This window comes from Pipistrellus kuhlii, unplaced genomic scaffold (assembly GCF_014108245.1).
Source record: "Pipistrellus kuhlii isolate mPipKuh1 unplaced genomic scaffold, mPipKuh1.p scaffold_m20_p_23, whole genome shotgun sequence".
NCBI classification, from domain to species: Eukaryota; Metazoa; Chordata; class Mammalia; order Chiroptera; family Vespertilionidae; genus Pipistrellus; species Pipistrellus kuhlii.
The window spans coordinates 10,656,358-10,678,270 of NW_023425522.1; the positions used below are offsets into that span (position 1 = coordinate 10,656,358).

The following is a 21,913-nucleotide window of genomic DNA, read 5'->3' on the forward strand; positions in this document are numbered from 1 at the left end:
CTTTGTGGCTTGTATGTGCAGTCTTATTGTTAAGCCTTGCTTCTTGTTGGTATCACTGGGAAGCATTGATCTCCAAGCCAATTGGCTTTGAGGATCAGAAGTGTCTCAGCAAGGAGGGTTTCTGTATTCTGCTTGGATGGGGTGGAGTCTCGGGGTGGCACAGCCAAGCTTAGGTGAATCCCGAAGATTGGTTGCAGGCGTGCGCACCTTTTTGGTATAGGTGCAGACAAGCTTTAGATTCTTGTCTGCCCCTCCCTAGGAGAGTCCTATTTGTGGCGAACGAGAAAGCTAGCCACTGGAAGGGCTTCTGTGCTCCGCTTGGATGGGGCGGAGTTTCGGGGTGGTGCAGACAAACTTTGGTCAGCCCCTCCCTACGAGGGTCTGGTTTCTGAGTCCCGCAGTAATGGCCACTGGCTTCACACACCTCCGAGAGATCTCTGCCCACTGCCTGATAGTCTGGCCTCTCCCTGTCTGGGGCTGTCTATCAGAGCAATAGGGTGGTTCTGTTTTCCTCCTGCACAAGAAAGCTAGCTGTGCATTAGCTGTCCACCCTCTCAGGGCTCCACAACCAAGCCAGTAGTGAAGTCTGCTGCCGCCTTGTCGTGCGCACAGTTCTCTGCACCTTCACAGTTCCTGAGGTTCAGTGTGGCTTCTCTCTCTTTCCCAGATGGTAGAGCCTCCTCTCAGCCAGTCGCCTGATGCTTCAGGGCAATGTTTCCTTTGTTTTTCAGTTCTAAATTCAAATTTGTTGTGGTAGGCTGCATTCGGGTGTCTACCCTATGCCTCCATCTTGGTTTCTCCTCTGTTATAATTCTTGATTGGCAATTATTTCCTCATTACTGTGAGGATATCATTCTATTATCTTCTACCTTTCATTGTTACTGTTGAAAATCAGTTATCATCCTAATTGTAGCATCTTGCTGACTAATCTTTCTGGGTGCTGTTAAAAACTGCCCTTAGATGTCTGTATTCTGGCGATGCACTTTAATGGGTTGCTGATTTCTCTCTTTCCCTCTCTCCTGCTTTGGATATTTTTCCTTCCAGAAGGAAATTCTTTCAGCAATTCTAGAAATTTCTTGGTAATTCTTTGAATATAGCATCCTCTCCATTCTCTCTATAATATTCTCCTGGAATTCTGATTAGATGTATGTTAAGCCTTCTAATAATATCTTCCATGTCACTTATTCTTTTCTTAATTATGCTTTAATATATTCTTTTCTTAATTTGCTTCAGTATAGCTTTGTTTCAAACTTGATTCATCATTTTAATGGTTTATTGCTTCTTGTTCATATTTCAAAAATGATTTCTTTAAGCATAAAAAACATACTTTTTTTTCTGATAATCTAAATGTCTGACTTCTTTATAGGCCTGATATAACCTGAAGTTTCTGTTGGTTCTCACTTATTATGCCTGTTCCCTGTTTCTAAGGTTTTGCCTGTTAGCTTACATTTTCAGGATTTTATCTATGGGAAATCTTTGGAGATGGGAGATGTTGGGATAATAACATTATCCTTTATGACTAAGTCTCCTTCTGAGATGCCCTACTTTTGTGGCTTGGGTTCTCATATGGAGTCTTCTGACAGCATTTCTTCTCCCTGCCTCTAACAGTAGCAATGGCTTCCCATTTGTTGCTGTTCTCCAGGTACCTCAACCTTTCTCATTTGTTCACTTAGCCTTACTTGCAAATAGACTAGTCTTTGAAAAATCTCTTAAAAAATCTCAACTGAGTACATCATTGTTTCCTGATGAGACTCTGAGTAATATAACCTATGTGAAGATAACTTAATAAATGATAGCTATTATTGTTATTGAGTAGACCACTTTTTCTTGAGGGGAATCTTCAAGTATTATAATTCAGGCAAAAATGATTATGATGCTTGGGGACAAAATGTTTCAAAAAAGTTATTGCCAGAGCATTGTGGAATGAGAGAAAAAGCTCTCTCCACTTCTTTAAAGCCCACCCCTTAATCAGTATAAGGAAGCCCCAAGTTCTTCCTTCAGGATACTGTTGTCAGAATCCATTTTGAGCCCATTCTCACCACCATTACCTTCCCCTATACTTCCCTCTCACTCACCTTGGAGGGCTATAAAGTGAGGGAGGTACACAGCTTCCACAGCTCCTGGTTCAGCCTTGATGTCAAAAAGAGGCCCTGCAACCATCCAGCTGTGCTGTGGGACAGTCTGGTCCAGGAACTGGTCCCAAGCACAGAATTCAATCTCAATGGTCACTGGCCTTCTCACCACAAAGTAGAGCCCCATTTTGGAAGAGTGGTAGGAACCAGCCACAGGGAAGTGAACTCTGGGGATAACAGAGAGAGGCAGACATTGAATTAATTATTCCACACAAGCTTCCTGACTACCTACTGGGTGCCCGACCCATGCAGTGCACTGTATATTTAGTAGGTTGGCTGCAAGCTCAATTGTCACAGCCAGAGGGATTTGAGTTTGATTCTTGGCCCCTTTCCTCCCTACTGTGGATCCCTGAATAAGTAATTGAACTCCCTAATCACAGTTTTCTTATTTTTAAGTAAAAGTAATAACAACATTATCTCTTAGAATTGTGAATAATAAGTGATCTAATATGTGACAAGTATGTGATTGCTTAATACTTGTGAGTAATAAGTGACCTATTATGTGACAAGTATGTGATGGCTTAATACTTGCGTGGGTGTGGTTAGCTATTTCTATAATTATGAGAATAATAATAGTAATAATAATAATAATATTAATATTAATGAAACAGACAAGTGTTATTGTTTTTAAAGGGCCTAATCCTACTTAATAATAGAGTAATATGCAAATTAACCACCACTCTGCTACACCACAAGCCACGCCCACCATCTACTTAGAGCAAGTATGCAAATAAACCCAACCAAAGGGCTACCAGGAGGGAGGCTTGGGTTTCCCAGGCAACCAAGGAAGCTAAGCTTTCCACACACCCTGGTGGGCCCCAGCCTCCACTCAAGGCTACAAAGTTTCAATTATAGAAGGTAAACAAATCCAAGCCTGGTCACAGAGCAAGCAGGAGGCTTTGCCCCACTCCAGGCTACAACCCCACCCTGATCTGGGACACACTTCAGGGCAAACCAGCTGGCCCCACCCATGCACCAGGCCTCTATCCTATCTAATAAAAGAGTAATATGCAGATTGACCATCACTCCAACACACAATTAGGCTGCCCCCATGTGAACAAAGATCCTGCTCCCATGTGCACACAAGATGACCACCACAAGATGGCTAACAGGGGAGGGCAGTTGGGAAGCACCAGGCCTGCAAGGGAGGGCAGTTGAGAGGGACCAGGCATGCAAGGGAGTGCAGTTGGAAGTGATCAACCCTGCAGTGGAGGGCAGTTAGGGGTGACCAGGCCAGCAAGGGAGGGAAGTTGGGGGCAAACAGGCTTGCAGGGGAGCAGTTAGACATCAATCAGGCTGGCATGGGAGTGGTTAGGGGGTGATCAGGCTGTCAGGCAGAAGCAGTTAGGAAGGCAGGCAAGCAAGCAGTTGAAAGCCAGCAGTCCTGGATTGAGAGGAATGTCCGACTGCCCATTTAGGCCCGATCCCTCCCACTGGGATCAGGCCTAAATGGACAGTCAAACATCCCTTGAGGGGTCCCAGATTGGAGAAGGTTCAAGCTGGGCTGAGGGACACCCCTTGCCCCTGAGTACGAAATTTATGTACCAGGTCTCTAGTTTCCAATAATTAGTAACAATCTACATGGTGATATTAATGATAACCACTTGACCTTAAAATAAAACCTACATAGACTTTCCAAAGGTTCCCTGTTGGTATAGAGCAGATTTCTAGGATGTCAGGTTCTGTGTGTAAGTTGTGAGTAATATTATCACCCATCTGAGATCATGTCTGTGACAATGAATGGGAATATGTAAGAGGTCAGAACTAAAATTATAGACATTTATTACTTAAGACTGGGAACCCTTGGAAGGCCTGGCTCCATATACATCTCATGGCTCCTTGCTACTGGTATGGTACTTTGCACATAGCGGATGCTAATAAAGCAGGAATGTGTAGATGAAAATAGATTTAAATGAGATTTATGATACATAAAACAAAACAAAAACCCACAAGTAAAATGAATGGACTTGGTTTGGATCCTGATTAGAATAAATTTAATGCAAGGACATATTTTGGACAATTGAGTATATTGAATATAGATGGGGTATTAGATGATATGAAATGACTTATTGTAAATGTTAGATATGACAATGGCATTGTGGTTATGACAATGGTGTTGTGATTATTTTGTATTCTTCAAAATTCATCATAAAACATATAAGGATAAAATCACCTGATATCTTGTATTTAAAAATAGTATAACAACAAAAGAAGGGGAAAGTGAATAGTTGAAACAAATTTGAGAAAATGGTTGTTAAAGCTGGGTAATGAGTAAGTGGTAATCCCTTAGAACATTTTTCTTTGTTCTTTGCAACTTTTCACAATAAAACTTCTGTTTCCATAATAAAAGTACTAATACAGCCCGTTTCTCTGCCTGGTGGCTCAACAATGAGAAGGGCCAAAACTGGTTTGGCTCAGTGGTAGAGCGTTTGTCTGCGGACTGAAGGGTCCCGGGTTCGATTCCGGTCAAGGGCATATACCTTGGATGCGGGCACATCCCCAGTAGGGGGTGTGCAGGAGGCGGCTGATTGATGTTTCTCTCTCATCGACCTTTCTGGCTCTCTATCTCTCTCCCTTACTCTCTGTAAAAAATCAATAAAATATATTAAACGAACAAACAAACAAACAAACAAAAACAATGAGAAGAGACCCAATGGATTATTAGTGGGGTGTTGAATGTCTGTTGGGATCCAGTATAGGGATGGTGGGGGTGGGGAAGCCAGCCTGGCACACCAGAGTCCTGTCACTCACCGGTACAGACTCCTGAATTTGTCAACCATCTCTGTAGCCACGGGCCCTGTGGGGCCCCAGAAGGCATCATCCATCCTTAGAGGCTCCACTGGTTGGTTCCGCAGAGGTTCATAAGATGACAGACAGTAGGGATTCTGTAATACTTGAGGGGAGCTCTTCTCTGGAACACACAGGGATGTGGTCAGCTTTAGGGCCTCCTGCCTGGCCTCTTCTACCCTTTAAGCTATAACATGGAGGGGTCCTTCTCAAGGCTTACCTAGCTGGACTTTGGACAGATTGTGATAGAAGGCTCTGTCCATGCTCCTGGGGCTGCCTACCTGCTATCTGAGGAGGCCCAACCCTGTTGTCCCCTGATGCCACCCTTGCCCACTGTTACAGAAGGCATTTCTATTCCAGAATCCACCAGAAAGGGAGCTTATGAGAAGAACATGGCTCTGAAGGTGGATGGGCAATGATGTAAAGGGATTACCAGCCCTCAGAGGCCAGTGTAGACCAGAGCCTGAGACATGCCAGAGATGAGCTGGAGAGGAGCAGCCTCAGCCCCTGAGTCTGGGAGGGAGGAAACCAGAGCTCTTGTCAGGTTCCAGGTGTGGAAGACCTTGCATGGAGCGAGGCCTCTCTAGTTGGGAATTTTGCTATGCCTCACCCCAGAGGCAGGAGCATGGAGGGGATGGCCTTCCATATCCTCCTCACCCCTGTCCCAATTAATGGTGCTCCCAGCCTGGCCCCTTCAAAGTACCTGGTTCTGATGTCTGCCACTGGGGTGGAGATGTGCCATCACTCATCTGTCCTCCACCTGGGACAATCTCAGTGACCGTTTCACTTGGCTCCCTAGACACAGAATTGGTCATTTTCCCTGAGATCTTGGAGGAAGTTCGGGCTGTCTACAAGACATCCCCACTTAATTTCAACCCATCTGAATTTGAACTCATGGCCTTCATCTGACGTTCTTGCATAGATACTGTCTTTGTGATGGCTTGCATCCAACCCTCCATGCTTGCAGGAACTGGGATGCAGTCCTAACTCTTGGCTCCCTCTGAGTTGATTGGCCACCTTGTCACTGGCTCTAGTATAGCTCTCCTTTCTAGTCCCTTCTCTTCACCTCCACAGCCCCCACCTCCAGCCAAGGCCCTGGTATCTGTGGCTGAAACCACTGCATTCTTCCTCTAAAGGTGTCGTCTTCTTCTGTTGTCCCTCTCCAGACCATTTCTACACAGCAGCTGGTCTTTAATTTGATCCTGACTCATCACTTAGCTACTTTGCCCTGAAATCTTTTCTTTTCTTTCTTTTTTTTTTTTTTTTTTTTTTACTGCTTTTGAGGTAGAAGCAGAAGTTATTAACATGGCCCAAAAGTCTGTTTGCCTCCCAACTTCCTGCCTCCCCTCAGTTCCAATCCCTCCTCTGCCACTCTCCCTGCTCACTCACTTCTAATCCAGTGCTGCTCAAAGGCCCTGTCAAAACACAGATTCTGATTCAGCAGGTCTGGAGTGAGGCTTGAGATTTGCATTTTTTAATGAGCTCTGAGGTGATGCTGATGCTGACACTGGTGGTCCATGGTCCACACTTGGAATAGCAGTGTTTCTGGTACCTGGCCTCCTTCCATTCCTCAAAGGAGCTGAGATCAGAGCCTCTACCTCTGTCAGGAATCTACCCACTTGAGGCTCAGCCAAGCCCTCCCACCTTTCATAACTCAGCTCAGGTCCTTTGGATGGACTCAAAGAGGCCATGAGAGCATTCACACTGACTCAGGCACAATGATTCATGCTGTGGGTCACCTGGGTCTGTGTCTCTGCTGTAAAAAAAAAACCCTTTTCCCAAAGCATTATGCACAAACAATTTTAATTAATATATAATGATAGGATGGTATTTCATAATTTTAAAATATAAAATGAAGTCAATGACTTCAAATAGTTATCTGCTATAATGAGTTTGAGGGGAAATTTAATCATCTATATCGTTACAGACATAAAGTATAATCGTTCAATGTTTAGTGCCTGATGGGAGGAATCATGATAGAAAGGTCCATATGAAATCATTTGATTATAGTAGCAATATCTAACTTCTGAAATGCATCCATGCTCTTTTGTATAATCATATTAGAGTCAAGTATATTTATTTTCACATCTGTTATAACTGCTATTGCAAAGGAGAAATACTATTGTCTTTTTTTCTAAGAGCTATACACAGAATAATTCTGTTCTTTCCAGGGAACATGTGCAAACCAATATAAGACCTAAATTTTTCACATAATATATAAAACAGGAGAAGCCGCTTCAGATTTATTTTTTTGAAGTCTGGAATTATGGCATTTTCCAATTAGGCTCCAGTTCTTCATCCCTGTAATCTGGCTCAGGGCTGCTGCACACTGTGGGCCTAAAGCAGCAGACAGGATTTCTGTTTAGGCTTCTTCTTTTCCACTGGTGTTTTTCTATTGATCTGTCTGACCAGGACATAAAATATCTCATTAACATTGATCTTTGACTTTGCAGAAGATTCTAAAAGGCACAGTTACACCATTGTCTTGCTAAATTCTGACCTTGTTCTCTGCCAACTACTCGCTCATCTTCCAGGACACATTTATTGCCAACCAAAATCATTGGAATATCTTCTGTGTCCTTAACCCGTAAAATCTGTTCCCTCAGGTCCTGGAAGTCATTAAATGTGGACTGAGCTGTGATAGAATATACCAGTGCAAACCCTTGGCCATTCTTTATATGCAAATCCCTCATCGTTGTAAATTGCTCTGTTCCTGCTGTGCCAGGATTTTGAGAATACACTCTTGGCAATGTACTTCAACTAGCTTTCTGTAGGAATCTTCTATCGTTGGGTCATATTTTTCAACAACATTTCCCTGAACAAACTGAACTGTCAGAGCAGACTTCCTCACGCCTCTTTAACCAAGCACAACTAGCTTGTACTCACCTAAGGGATGGTCTGTTTAAATACTGAAAATATCTTCTTGCATACATTGGGCTTTGGTTCTGGCTCTGCCTGGTGTATACAGCCTTGGGAGCAGCAGCAGTGGTGAAGAATTCAGGAAGCCTCAGTTTTCTTATTTATAAGTAAAAGTAATAATAGAGTTGTGAGTAATAAAGGACCTAATATATGTTGATGGCTTAATATATGACTGCAGATGGTTAACTGTTTCTAGAATGACAATGATGATGAAAATAATAATAGTATTAAGAAACATAAAATAGGAAAGTTATTATTTTTAAAGGTCCTACTTTTCAACAATTAGTGTAATCTAATCTATATGGTGACATTAATGATAGCCACTTGAGCTTACAATAACACTTTCAGAAATATTACAGAGACTTTCCCCAGGTTCCTGGTTGGTATAGAGTGGGCTCCTGGGATGTTAGCTTCTGTGTGTGTCAGTTGGGAGTAATATTGTCACCCAGCTGAGATCATGTCTGTGACAGCGAATGGTAATGTTTTATGTAAGAGAGCAGGACTAAGATGATAGACATTGATTACTTACGACTGGAAACGCTTGAGAGGCACGACTCATGGTTGGTTGTTAGTGGTATGGTCCCTTACACACAATGATGTTAACAAGACAGGAATATATAGGTGGGAAGAGATTTGAATGAGATTTGTGAGACATAACAAACCAATTACAACCGGTGGACTTTGTTTGGATCCTGATTAGAACAAACATACTACAAGGACACGTTTTGGACAACTGAGCATGTTGAATGCAGAATGGATATTAGATGATATAAAAGTAACTTATTGTAAACATTGTTAGATAAGATAGTGGCATTGTGTTTATGGATAAAAAGGTTTCTATATTCTTCTAAATGAACCACAAAATATATATAGATAAGATCACCTGGTGTTTTGTATTTTAAATCCTTTATAATAAAAGGGTAATATGCAAATTGACCAAAATTGCAGAATGATCGGTCTCTTATGTGCACGGACCACTGGGGGCAGACGCGAAATGCAGGAGCTGCCCCTGGTGGTCACTACACTCCCTCAGGGGGAGCTCCACTCAGCCACAAGCCGGGCTGATGGCTGCTAGGATAGTGGCAGTGGTAGGAGCCTCTCCTGCCTCGTTGGCAGTGCTAAGGATGTCTAACTGAGGCTTAGGCCCACATCTCTCGAGGGTTCCCAGGCTGCCCAAGAGATGTCTGACTACCAGCTTAGACCTGTTCCCCCAGGGGTGGCAGACTGTGAGAGGGAGCAGGCTGGGCTGAGGGATCCCCCTGCCGCCCGCCCCCGAGTGCATGAATTTTCATGCACTGGTCCTCTAGTACTATTGTATAATAACTCCCTAGCTGATTTGGCTTGATGGATAGAGCTTCAGCCTGTGGACTAAAGGGTTTGGGTTTGACTCTAGTCAAGGGCAACTGCCCATGTTGCGGGGTTTATTCCCAATAGGGGGCATGCAGGAAGTAGTCGCTCAATGATTCTCTCTCATCATTGATGTTTCTATCTCTCTCTTCCTTCCACTCTGAAATCAATAAAAACCCAAAACAAAACAAGAACTTGATTGAGGCATACATGACATACAATAAAATGAAAGTATTTTAAAAATAAAATAAAATAATAACAAAAGAAGAGGAAAGTGAATAGTTGAAACAGATTTAGGAAAAATGGTTGTTGAGGCTGATAATGAGTTTGTGGTAGTACTTTGGTCTTTTCTGTTGTTGTTTGCAACTTTTCATAATAAAACTTCTGTTCCATAATAAAAGTACTAATACAGCCCCGTTTCTCTGCCTGGTGGCTCAACAATGAGAAGGGACCCAATAGATCATGAGTGGGGTGCTGAGTGTCTGTTGGGATCCAGTGTAGGGATGGTGGGGGTGGGGAAGCAGGCCTGGCACACCAGAGTCCTGTCACTCACCGGTACAGACTCCTGAATTTGTCAACCATCTCTGTAGCCACAGACCTTGTGGGGCCCCAGAAGTCACCATCCAGCTTTAGAAGCTCCACTGGTTGGTTCCGCAGAGGTTCATGAGATAACAGATAACAGGGTGTCGGTAATACTTCAGGGGAGCTCTCCTCTGGAACACACAGGGATGTGGTCAGCTTTAGGGCCTCCTGTCTGGCCTCTTCTACCCTTTAAGCTATAACATGGAGGGGTCCTTCTCAAGGCTTACCTAGCTGGACTTTGGACAGTGTGTGTTAGTAGGCTCTGTCCATGCTCCTGGGGCTGCCTGCCTGCTATCTGAGGAGGCCCAACCCTGTTGTCCCCTGATGCCACCTTTGCCAACTGTTACAGAAGGCATTTCTATTCCAGAATCCACCAGAAAGGGAGCTTATGAGAAGAACATGGTTCTGAAGGTGGATGGGCAATGATGAAAAGGGATTCCCAGCCCTCAGAGGCCAGCATGGACCAGAGCCTGAGACATGCCAGAGATGAGCTGGAGAGGAGCAGCCTCAGTCCCTGAGCCTGGGAGGGAGGAAACCAGAGATCTTGTCAGGTTCCACGTGTGGAAGACTTTGCATGGAGCGAGGCCTCTCTAGTTGGGAATTTTGCTATGCTTCACCCCAGAGGCAGGAGCATGGAGGGGATGACCTTCCATATCCTCCTCACCCCTGTCCCAATTAATGGTGCTCCCAGCCTGGCCCCTTCAAAGTACCTGGTTCTGATGTCTGCCACTGGGGTGGAGATGTGCCATCACTCATCTGTCCTCCACCTGGGACAATCTCAGTGACCGTTTCACTTGGCTCCCTAGACACAGAATTGGTCATTCTCCCTGAGATCTTGGAGGAAGTTCGGGCTGTCTACAAGACATCCCCACTTAATTTCAACCCATCTGAATTTGAACTCATGGCCTTCATCTGACATTCTCGCATAGATGCTGTCTTTGTGATGGCTTGCATCCAACCCTCCAACCTTGCAGGAACTGGGATGCAGTCCTAACTCTTGGCTCCCTCTGAGTTGATTGGCCACCTTGTCACTGGCTCTAGTATAGCTCTCCTTTCTAGTCCCTTCTCTTCACCTCCACAGCCCCCACCTCCAGCCAAGGCCCTGGTATCTGTGGCTGAAACCACTGCATTCTTCCTCTAAAGGTGTCGTCTTCTTCTGTTGTCCCTCTCCAGACCATTTCTACACAGCAGCTGGTCTTTAATTTGATCCTGACTCATCACTTAGCTACTGATGCCCTGAAATCTTTTCTTTTCTTTCTTTTTTTTTTTTTTTTTTACTGCTTTTGAGGTAGAAGCAGAAGTTATTAACATGCCTCCCAACTTCCTGCCTCCCCTCAGTTCCAATCCCACCTCTGCCACTCTCCCTGCTCACTCACTTCTAATCCAGTGCTGCTCAAAGGCCCTGTCAAAACACAGATTCTGATTCAGCAGGTCTGGAGTGAGGCTTGAGATTTGCATTTTTTAATGAGCTCTGAGGTGATGCTGATGCTGACACTGCTGGTCCATGGTCCACACTTGGAATAGCAGTGTTTCTGGTACCTGGCCTCCTTCCATTCCTCAAAGGTGCTGAGATCAGAGCCTCTACCTCTGCCAGCAATCTACCCACTTGAGGCTCAGCCAAGCCCTCCCACCTTTCATAACTCAGCTCAGGTCCTTTGGATGGACTCAAAGAGGCCATCGGAGCATTCACACGGACTCAGGCACGATGATTCATGCTGTGGGTCACCTGGGCCTGTGTCCCTGCTGAGTTAATTCCTGGGTGTTGGGCTCGTGTCCATGGTCCTGAGCCTAACACACTGTGGGTTTGAAGGCAATATTTGTTCTCTGAGGAATGGCTCCTAAGGCCTCCTAATGGCTTCTGCCAGACTAGGTGAGGCCGAGGATGGGCACCAGGGCATAGATGTACTTTGCAGTGACAGACGAAAACATACCAAAATTAAGGCCCATGGGGCTGCAGCCAATTCCCAGCAGGAAATCGTATTCTCCTGTTCCCAGGATTCCCCTCAGCTGGGCTGCATGCATGGGTGTTTATATGTGTGGAGATTAAATGAGGTTGGTCTGTCCCCTCCAAAGCTCTCTCTGCTTGTCCTTACCTCCCCCTCAACATCATGGCTTTTCACGTTCCAAATCTTACCCACTCACTGATACACATTTCTTCATTTTTTTTTTTTTTTTTACCTCCTTATCATCTCATGGAAGGGTTTCAACAGAGAAGGGGCATAATCTTGTTTGAACTAAACAAACAAAGAAACAACCTCTCTCTGGCTGCTGTGGTTTCCCGGCTTCTTCCTGCTTCTGTCTGTCTCTACCTCCAACCTCACCCATTCCCACTTCTGGCCCATGTTTCTGGAACAGTCTGTAGGAGTCGGCCGTGGGCCTGGGTCAGCTCGAGGGAGTTCTATGTCTCCTCCTTACCAATTACCGATGTTGACCAGCTGAGGCTTCTCCTGCTGCAGGAGACCCAGCATCTTTTTCACCTCCTCACTCAGCTGAGTCTGGTCCAGCCTGCAAAGCACAAAGGAAGCTTAGTTATCCAGGGCCCCCCACATGATCTCAAGGGCCTCAGGATCCAGAATCATGGAACATTCCAGGACCTGTAGGAACCTGTTGTGGGTTGGGTTCCTTAAAAACACATTCTACGATGAAAAGTAGAGTTGAGTTAGGAGGTTTATTAGGGAGTGTTCTTGGGTCAAAACCAGGGCAAAGGGAGGTAACAGGACTGGGTAGAGTGACATGTTGGGCTGTGATGCAGTCCCAAGGAGCACAGCTGACTCTGTGGGACTTCTGATGTGGGAATGACCCTCCAGGGCTGTCCATACTTGGAGGAGGGTCCTTATACCACTACACCAGTCACTGGATGCAAGCCACGCAGGAGGACAGTGACTTTGTGTGAGATGGCTCTAGTTGGCAGAGGCCATTCTTGTAGCTGGCAGCACTCTCAAGGATGTGGGGTGGGTCTTCTTTCCTGAAAACAGACTCAGCAGCACTTCACAGCATCCACCAGAGAACAGTCAGTCCCCATGGCTTCAAACTCACCACACCGAAGTAGGTCCTGGGATTTCCTTCCCAGCGGCTAGGAGGCTTCCTGGAAAGAAAGAGCCCGTTTCTATTCTCACACGCCCTGTGCTCTTGATATCTATTGGATTTAGGATAGCTGCTGCCCTCTCTGGGCCTCCATGTCCTCACCTCCAACATGGAGTAACCTATTATGAGCCATGGACAAGGCAGGTGTGAAGACCCTGTACCTGTCAGGGGCACACACCTTCCTCATTCCTGCTGTCAGAGCTGTTCTCCCTTGGGGAGGGGATGACCCATGAAGTGGTTGTTCCTCTCATCCCAGTCCCACGGCCCTAGGAAGGAAGGAGGCAGAAACCTTCGCAGGACGTGTTAGAGCTGCTCTGAGGCAACCAAAAGTAACAGGTGAGGAGTAACAGGTGAGCAAGGCATCGATGCAGACCTAGCTCTGGAGATGGTGATGCAAAGGCCCAGCTCTGGAGATGGTGATAGCCACACATGCTCAGAGGGGAGGGGACTGAGGTGGAAAGATGCCAGCCCCAGAGGTGGACTTCCTTTGGTTGTGAAGGGTAGAGTGGGCTCTGGGAGGACCCACATGTAGAGTTTTCACTTTCTGCTGCTTTAGATTTGAGAAAGGAGGACTCTCAGAGGAAAGGTTGAGAGTTGGCTGGAGCCTCAACCAAGAGAAAGGGCATGGATACAGACCTACTGCAAAGGCCCAGCTCTGGAGAGGTGGTGACATAGAGGAGATGGTGACAGCCACACATGCTCAGAGGGGAGGAGGTTGGGTGGTGGTAGACCTATAGGATGGGGTGCTCTTGGTTGTGAAGGGTCAGAGTGGGCTCTGGGAGGACCCGCATGTAGAGTGTTCACTTTCTGCTGCTTTAGGTTTGAGAAAGGAGGACTCTCAGAGGAAAGGCTGAGAGTCGGCTGGAGCCTTGGCCAAGACAGAGGGGTCAGGACATGGAGGTTTGGAGCCCTGTCAGCTCTTAGTGTGAGATAGGCCCCAGCCAGGAGTCGCGGGGAAATGTTCAGTCAGAACCTGGCTGTGGACTTGTTTTTATGCTGGGATTTAACAGGAAGTGGCTGGGAGACAGCATGGGAAATGAGGGCTGGAGGTCACTGCACCCCAGCCACAGGGCTCTCCAGTACTCTAAGCCTGATTCTGTCCTGGGTTCTCCCCGATGCTATTCTCAGCCTGCACTGCTCCCCCTGATGGGCCTGGTCAACCCCTCCTTCTGCTTCAGGTCTCAGCCTGATGTCAATTCCCCAGAGAAGCCCTCCCTGCCCCTGAATCTAATTCCATTCCCCCACCCCCACCCCCTGCCTGCCACTCCATTACACTCTCATAACATAGTGCAACAGTGCACTTTCCCTTCACAAACTGCATGGAGCTCAGAGATATACACTGTGTGTTAACATGTCATCAGCATCTGTCTCCTTCTCACTGGAGTGAAAGCTTCAGGGGGCAGGGCCTGTGTCTGTTGCTCAATATTGTCTCCTCAGTGTCTGGCCCAGTGCTTGGCACATGGAAGCCATGAAATGAATGAAAAGATGAACGAGTGAATGAATAAATGAATGAGAGAAGGAAGAAAGGAAAGAAGGAAGGAGGGAAAGAAGGATGAAGGAAAGAAGGTGGAAGGAATGATGGAAGAAAGGAAGAAAGGAAGGAAAGAAACAAGGAAGGAAAAGGATGGCAGGACGCCTTGGATGGAGAAGTAAACCTGGGCAGGAATCCTCTGAACATGTGGCCTCACCAGTGTTTATCATTTGAGCCTCTCAACTCTGTTCCCAGTGCTGCTCTAGTTTTACAAGCATTTTATGTCATCACGTCTGTGAAGTGGGTATGATAGTCCTATTATACAGATGAAGAAACCGAGTCTCAGATGAAGACCTGCCTGTCTCAAGGCCTAAGTCAGTGGCGGATATGGTAGGGAAGGCAGCCTGCCCATGCATTTTTCTGCTCCCTTACTTCCGCTGTCCATTTCAGGGCCCCCACATCGCTCTCCCTCCCCTTCCCTGTCCTCTGCCCAGAAATGACCCAGGGCCTTACCACAGGTTCCTGAGTTGGCAGGCAGGCTGCCTGAGCCCTTCACAGAGCAGTGTTACACCAAGGTTGCCCAGGTCGTTTTGCTGCACGTCTAGCTCTGTCAGGCTGGAGCTGGTAGCCAGCATGGAGGCCAGGTCCTTGCAACAGTCATTTGTGAGGCCACAGTTGACCAGCCTGTGGGAGAGATTTGTATGTCCTGAGGTCCCTCTCCTCAGGGTAACTGGGGTCTGGTTTCCATTTCTAGTACTGTGGTCCTTTTGGGGTCCTTGGTGATATTAAAGGAAGAAAAACACATGTCTGGAACATTTTACTTAAATTTTATTTTTTATTTTTGGAGAGAGGATTATGGGGGAGGATGGGAGTAGGCTGGAAGAGGTTTATGGGGGAGAAAAGGATGACCTATGTAATACTTTCAACCATAAAGATTTGAAAAATAAATAAATAAAAATAAAGGTTACAGAGACCGGCAAAAAAAGAAATTTATTTTAAATCCTCACCAAGGATACTTTTCCCATTGATATTTAGAGAGAGTGGAAGGGAGGAGAGGGAGGTGAGAGAGGAGAGAAACACTGATGTGAAAGATAAAATAATTGGTTGCCTCCTGCAGGGGGCCCCAATTGGGGCACTAGGAATTGAAGCTGCAACTGAGGTTCTCACCCTTGACTGGGAATTGAACCCGTGACCCTTCAATTTGGGGGTCAATGCTCCAACCACTGAGCCAAATTGCCAGAGCATGGGAGATTTTCACTTTTCCTGCAACCAAGGAGCCACTCATCAACATTTCTCACTCCTGTGTGATTCTTACCAATGCTTCCTACTCTCCACATCAGCACTATACAATTAACTAACCCAACCTTCCAGTTGTGTACTGGGCCTAATCGTTAACCACATCAGCCCTTCCAAATGCCCAATTAGCTGACTCAAGATGCCTTGGCGGGGTTCAACATGAGGGTGTGTATCTGCTCCAAACCCCATTCTCCCATCTTGCCTAGTTCTCACTTCCTCTGTGATTTATAGTCTTAGGGTAACTATCTCCCCTCCTGTGGCTCAAAGTAATGTCAACGATGAGCAATTATAGCTACAGCTGTGGGGTGGAAGGAATAAAGCTTTATATCTTAGTAGCTTTGATTTCATTTCTTTCCTGTTTGAGCAAGGTCACTGTATTTTCATTTTGTATGGATCCTACAAACAATTAAGCTAGTCCTGAGATGAGGAATAGGTGTTTTTTGGTTAGGGAAGAAAGTCTAGTTTAGAATACACTGACTTTGAAGAGTCCATGGCACATCCTGGAGGAGGGTGTGGTTTTTCAGTCCTGAGTTGAAGATGGAAACTTGGCAGCTACCCACTGAAAGGGGTCTGGGATGCAATTGTGGAAAGGCTCTGAATGAGGTGGAGGACACTAAAATTAAGATACTTACGAATAAATTAACAAAGGAGGTAAAAGACCTATATGCAGAAAAGTACAGGACACTGAAAAGAGATAGAGGAAGACATAAACAGATGGAAGAACATACCATGTTCATGGATTGGTAGAATCAACATCATTAAAATGTCCATACTACATATATTTTGTATCCTGCTACATTGCCAAATTAATTTATTGTGTGATAATTTTTAAAAATACATACATATGTATTTTAAAAATACATACATACTTAATATGAATGTATGTATGTATTTCTAAATATTACCACACTTAATAAATTAATTTGGCAGTGTAGCAGAATACAAAATTAACACCCAGAAATCTATGGCTTTTTAATACACCAATGATGAACTCACAGAAAGAGAAACTGAAAAAACAATCCCATTTATCATTGTACCAAAAAAATTAAGATACCTAGGAATATGTTTAACTAAGGAGATAAAAGGCTTGTACTCAGAAAACTACAGGACATTGAAAAAAAAAAGATAGAGGAAGGCATAAACAAATAGAAGAATATACCATGTTCATAGATTGGTAGAATCTATGTCATTAAAATGTCCATACTACCCAAAACAATCTATAGATTCAATGCAATCCCCATTGATTTTAGAGAGAAAGGGAGAGGGCAAGAGAGAGATAGAAACATTAATGATGAGAGAGAATCAGTGATCAGCTGCCTCCTGAACACCCCGTATTCAGGAGTGAGCCCACAACCTGGGCATGTTCCTTTGACCAGAATCAAACCAGAGGCTCTTCAGTATGCAGGCTGATGCTCTATCCACTGAGCTAAACCAGCTAGGGCAAGTCTAATAGGTTTTTTTAATGGAATTTTTGGGGTTTTCTATGTACAATATCATGTCATCTGTGAATAAAGACAGTTTTACTTCTTTTTCAATTTGGATGCTTTTTAAATTTCTTTTTCTTGTCTGATTACTATGGCTAGCACTTCTAGTACTATGTCAAACAGGAGTGGTGAGAGTGGGCATCTCTGTCTTGCTCCTATTCTTAGGGGAAATGGTTTTATTTTTTGCCCATTGAATATGATGTTGGCTGTAGGTTTGTCATATATGGCCTTTATTATGTTGAGATATGTTCCCTATATTCCAACTTTGCTGAAAGTTGTTGTTTTTTTTAAATAAAAAATGGGTGTTGGATTTTTTCAAATGCCTTTTCTGTGTCTATTGATATGATCATGTGATTTTTGTCTTTCAATCTGTTTATGTGAGGTTTCATGTTTATTGATTTGTGAATACTGTACCAGCCTTGCATCACTGGAATAATCCCATTTTATCATGGTGTATGATTTTTTAAATATATTGCTGGCTTGGGAGCATATCTATGCAGCATCTACTTACTCTGCTGCCATTTTTTATCCTCCAGACTACTTCTCTTTTATAGAATAGTTTTAGTTTTTTAATGAAAATTGGCACCCTCTGCTTCCTTCCCTCTGAGGTTCTGCAATGTCTTCTGTGTTTCTATGTCTCTGGAACTTTTTGGAGAGTTCTTATAAACTTCTGTCCCTATCTACACAGCCACTCCCATTATCAACATCAGCCAGGAGAGTAGTAAATTTGTTAGAATCAGTGAACCTACATTGACACATCATAATCACCCGAAGTCCATAAGTTACATTATGGCTCATTTTTGGTTTTTTTACATTCTATGGTTTTTTGAAATAAAAAATGACATGTAGCCCAAACCGGTTTGGCTCAGTGGTAGAGCGTCAGCCTGTGGACTGAAAGGTCCCAGGAACAATTCTGGTCAAGGGAATGTACATTGGTTGCGGGCACATCCCTGATGGGGGGTGTTCAGGAGGCAGCCGGTCAATGATTCTCTCTCATCGATGTTTCTAACTCTCTATCCCTCTCCTTTCCTCTCTGTAAAAAAATCAATAAAATATATTTTTTAAAAATGACATGTATCTGCCATTATAGTGTCATATAGAGAAGTCACTCTGCTCTGCCTATTTATCATTACCTCCCAAACGCCTGGCAATCATAGATCTTTTTCCTGTCTTCATATTTTTTTAATTTTAGAATTTCACATTGTTGGAATAATATAGTATATAGCTTTTCAGATGTCCTTTTTTTTCAATTAGTAATATGCAGTTAAGGTTCACTCATTCTTTTCATAGCTCTAGGGTTCATTTTTTTTCCACATGCTGAATAATATTTCATTGTATAGATATACCATGATTTATTTATCTGCTCACCTACTGAAGGACGATTGATTGCTTTCCAGGTTGGGCAATTACAAATAAAACTGACATAAACACCATTGTGCAGATTTTTGTGTGGGCATAGGTTTTCAACTCATTTGAGTAAATACCAAGGAGCACAATTGCTGGATCATATGGTAAGGGTGTATTTAGTTCACTAGGATTCTGCAAAATGACACTATTATTTTGCATTCCCACTAGCAATGTATGAGGGTTTCTTTTGCTCCACACCCTTGTCAGCATTTGGTGGTGTCAGTGTTCTAGATTTGTCAGTTCTAATTGGTGACTAGATGTGTCCCTTATTTCTAAAATCTAGGCATTGATAATATACATTTCCCTGTAAACACTGATTTAGTTGCATCAAATACATGTGTGTGTTTTTTAATTCATCTCAAAGCATTTTAAATTTCCCTTGTGATTTCTTCTTTGACCCATTGTGTATTTAGGAGTATGTTGTTTCATTTCTGTGTATGTGTAAATTTTCTACATTTTCCTTTGTTATTGAGTTCCAATTTCATTTAATTATTTTCAGATAATATAATTTGCTTGGTTTCAATTCTCTTAAATTTTTTGAGATTTGTCTTATGGGGCATTTTATTTTTGCACAGAAGTTAATTTGATACCTGCTTGACATCTCCCATTGGATGTCTAAAAAAACTTGAAGATTTTGCACAAAATCACATCCTTGACATTCCAGCCCCCATTCATTCCTCTTTCAGTATTTCCATCTCAGTGAAGGTGCCACTATCCCATGCATATCTTTGGCCTGACTTAAGATTATCTTCTATTGCTCCATCTCCCTTTCTTCATAATTCAAATCTATTGGATTTTACTTTTTTTTTTTTTTTTAGATCTCTTAAATCCATTCACTTTTTTCCATTTCCATTGCCAACACCATGGTCCAAGATACAACTATTTCTGGCAGAAACTATGGTAACTTTCCTTAGTGAAACCTCTCACCATCTTTATTGGAAAACTGAAACTTTTCTATGAACAGGTTTTCCAATCTCTACTATTGCTCTCCTCCATGCCCAGTTTTATATGGTAGCCTGTTTCTACTTTGTAAATGTACTGATTTTATCAACCTTTTAATTATAATCACATTGCATTAGAAAAAACAACCCCAAATTCTAACAAGGCCTTACATAGACAGTCTTACTTCATGACCTCTGAAGCCTCTTGTAGCTCCTTTGCTCTCCATCCTTCAGCCTCACTTGTCTGCTTTCAATCCCATGACAGCCCATCCTCCCTCCTGACACAGGGTCTTTGAACTTTCTTTCATCATACTTCACTTAAGTAAACCCTCTGTATTCTTCCCATGTTCTTCAATATTCACTTTATTAAGGTCGTTTTTCACTGGATGCCCTTATCTGGGCCTGTAATAACACATTTGTTTGTGTGGTTATTGTCAGTCACTTGCAAATTATGTGGAAATAGAATCCTGTCTGTGTTTGCTTACTGAAGTAGCCATGGTCATAGAGGGGCTCAATGAACATTTGTTGAATATAATGACCACACACCCATCCTAGACACAATGTCTGTCTTATATCTGCTGTCCATCCCTGTTTCAGAACAGAACCCAGGCCAGACTCACCTCAAGGTCGTCAGAATGCAGCGAGGACTTTTCAGGGCATCACAAAGACTCTGTACTGCAAAGCAGCTCAGAGAGTTCCCACTCAGATCCAGCTCCTGCAGGCTTCCAGGGACTTTGAGAAGAGAGAAGAAAGTCTTCCACCAGGAATCTGTAAACGGGCCCCAGCTGTGTCTGAGAGAGAAAGAGGCACAGGGGAGATGTGATCGGTGTGTGTGTGGAGTCTTAATATGCACACTCTGCTCAACACCATGGGGTTTGGCCCCTCTGAGTGTCAGGCTGTAATGGGCAGGGCTATCACCAGGGGTAATCAGTCTCTGGAACTGTCGCTTTCCTCCCACCACCCTGGGCTAATTGACCCTCTTCTGTGTGGTTTCTCATGGTGCAGCCCTTGCCATTCTCTGCGGTGCTCATTTAGTGTGTCTGTTTCTGCCTCAGTCTGGGAATTTCTTGTGCGCTGGGGCAGATGTTCATTTCTTAAAAAATCTTCAGTACCCAGCATAGGGCCTGGCAAAGACCTTGGAGATGCAGACAGCCTTTCTCTCATCAATGCAGACATGCCTTTATTCCTTTGGCACAGATTTTGTAAAGTTCAAGTTTTCAGAAAGGAAAAGAGCAGGGAGGTGGGAACAGAACCTAGAAGAGGTTGTTTAAAGACATAGTTTTATGATGGGATTTTTGTATATTACTATATACTAGTATACTGTTGTCGATTGGCTTGCATGGGATCATATTCTCTTTCCAGGATAGCAGGACCATAGGGGGATTTCCCAGGAGAGAAATAGCAAAAGGGAAAGTTCTAGGAGAGAACATTTGCAGGATGTGAGAGAGAGGATGGGCTATGTTTGAAAGTTATAGGATAGACTGCCTTGTATAATTTCCACCAATTTAAATTCTACATTTCACACACTATTTAAGTGATTTTTATCTACTCCCAAATAAAATAATAAAATAGGTTTTTATCTATTTCAAGATGCAAACTGCCATCTCTATTTTATTGCCAGAAAATCCACCTCGATAGCCCAGTAGCACCTTGACCCAATGTGTCTCTAACTCAATTCATCTTTCCCTTCATGTCTGTGGACCTTGGATTAACTGGTAAGTGGCTGTAGTCTATTATCCATTTCTTTTTAAAAAAATATATTTTATTGATTTTCTATGCGGAGAAAGTGAGAGGGATAGAGAGTTAGAAACATCAATGAGAGAGAAGCATCAATCAGCTGCCTCCTGCACACTCCCTACTGGAGTGCCTGCAACCAAGGTACATGCCCTTAACTGGAATCAAACCTGGGACACTTGAGTCCAAAGGTCAATGCTCTATCCACTGAGCCAAACTAGTTAGGGCTATTAGCCCTTTCTTTTTGGGCTGTTCTGCGTTTTCTGTTCTGGATAATCAGGGCCAGATTCTGGGCTGTGACTGCACAGCCACTTCCTACCTGAAATCCGGTGCTGGTCAGGACACACTCCCCGGGAACCAGGTTCCCTGGTCCACCTGTCTGTGGGGATGCCTACTGGTCAGGTGTGATCGCCTGTTTGTTTTTGATGCTCAGGAGGAGAAGGGGACACCTTTCTCTAATTTAGTGTCCATGGGAGATTAGACTCAAGGCCCACTTATAGGGAACACATAGTTGGCCATTCCCCTCACTACACCCCTGGGATGTCTTCTTAAGAATCTACAGGACTTAGGGCTCACTCAGGATTTATGTCCCAAGTGCCTCATTTTCTACTGCAATATTGCTTGGCTGCAATACAAATTAGACAATGGGTGCCAATGGCCTGAGAATGGTACTTCCAATTTCCAAATTCTCACTGATCTTGACAACTTCTGCTGCTGGCAGGGCAGATG

General features: G+C 44.0%; 2 protein-coding genes across 3 annotated transcripts in view; both read right to left on the minus strand.

Annotated features, from left to right (window-relative positions):
* The window catches only part of LOC118727048 (NACHT, LRR and PYD domains-containing protein 1), a 61,853-nt gene that overhangs the window by 11,698 nt on the left and 28,242 nt on the right, over nt 1-21,913 (minus strand). The window contains exons 4-9 of the mRNA XM_045586686.1: nt 14,836-15,006; nt 12,190-12,272; nt 7,420-7,554; nt 5,623-5,739; nt 4,884-5,043; nt 2,076-2,299 (exon numbers count right to left, since the gene is read on the minus strand). Coding sequence (XP_045442642.1) covers nt 2,076-2,299; nt 4,884-5,043; nt 5,623-5,739; nt 7,420-7,554; nt 12,190-12,272; nt 14,836-15,006 — 890 coding nt within the window. The remainder of the gene's footprint in view (nt 1-2,075; nt 2,300-4,883; nt 5,044-5,622; nt 5,740-7,419; nt 7,555-12,189; nt 12,273-14,835; nt 15,007-21,913) is intronic.
* On the minus strand, nt 9,582-20,631 carry LOC123652952 (NACHT, LRR and PYD domains-containing protein 1-like). 2 transcript variants are annotated; one of them, XM_045586642.1, is made up of 5 exons: nt 20,071-20,631; nt 14,836-15,006; nt 12,183-12,272; nt 10,478-10,569; nt 9,582-9,898 (listed from the first exon to the last, which is right to left on the minus strand). In XM_045586642.1, the coding sequence occupies exons 2-5, from the start codon at nt 14,955-14,957 to the stop codon at nt 9,735-9,737; spliced, it is 468 nt and encodes a 155-aa protein (XP_045442598.1). In that variant the 5' UTR covers nt 14,958-15,006; nt 20,071-20,631; the 3' UTR covers nt 9,582-9,734. The 2 variants fall into 2 exon arrangements, with proteins under 2 accessions (XP_045442598.1, XP_045442597.1); XM_045586641.1 differs by lacking the exon at nt 20,071-20,631 and adding an exon at nt 15,509-16,012.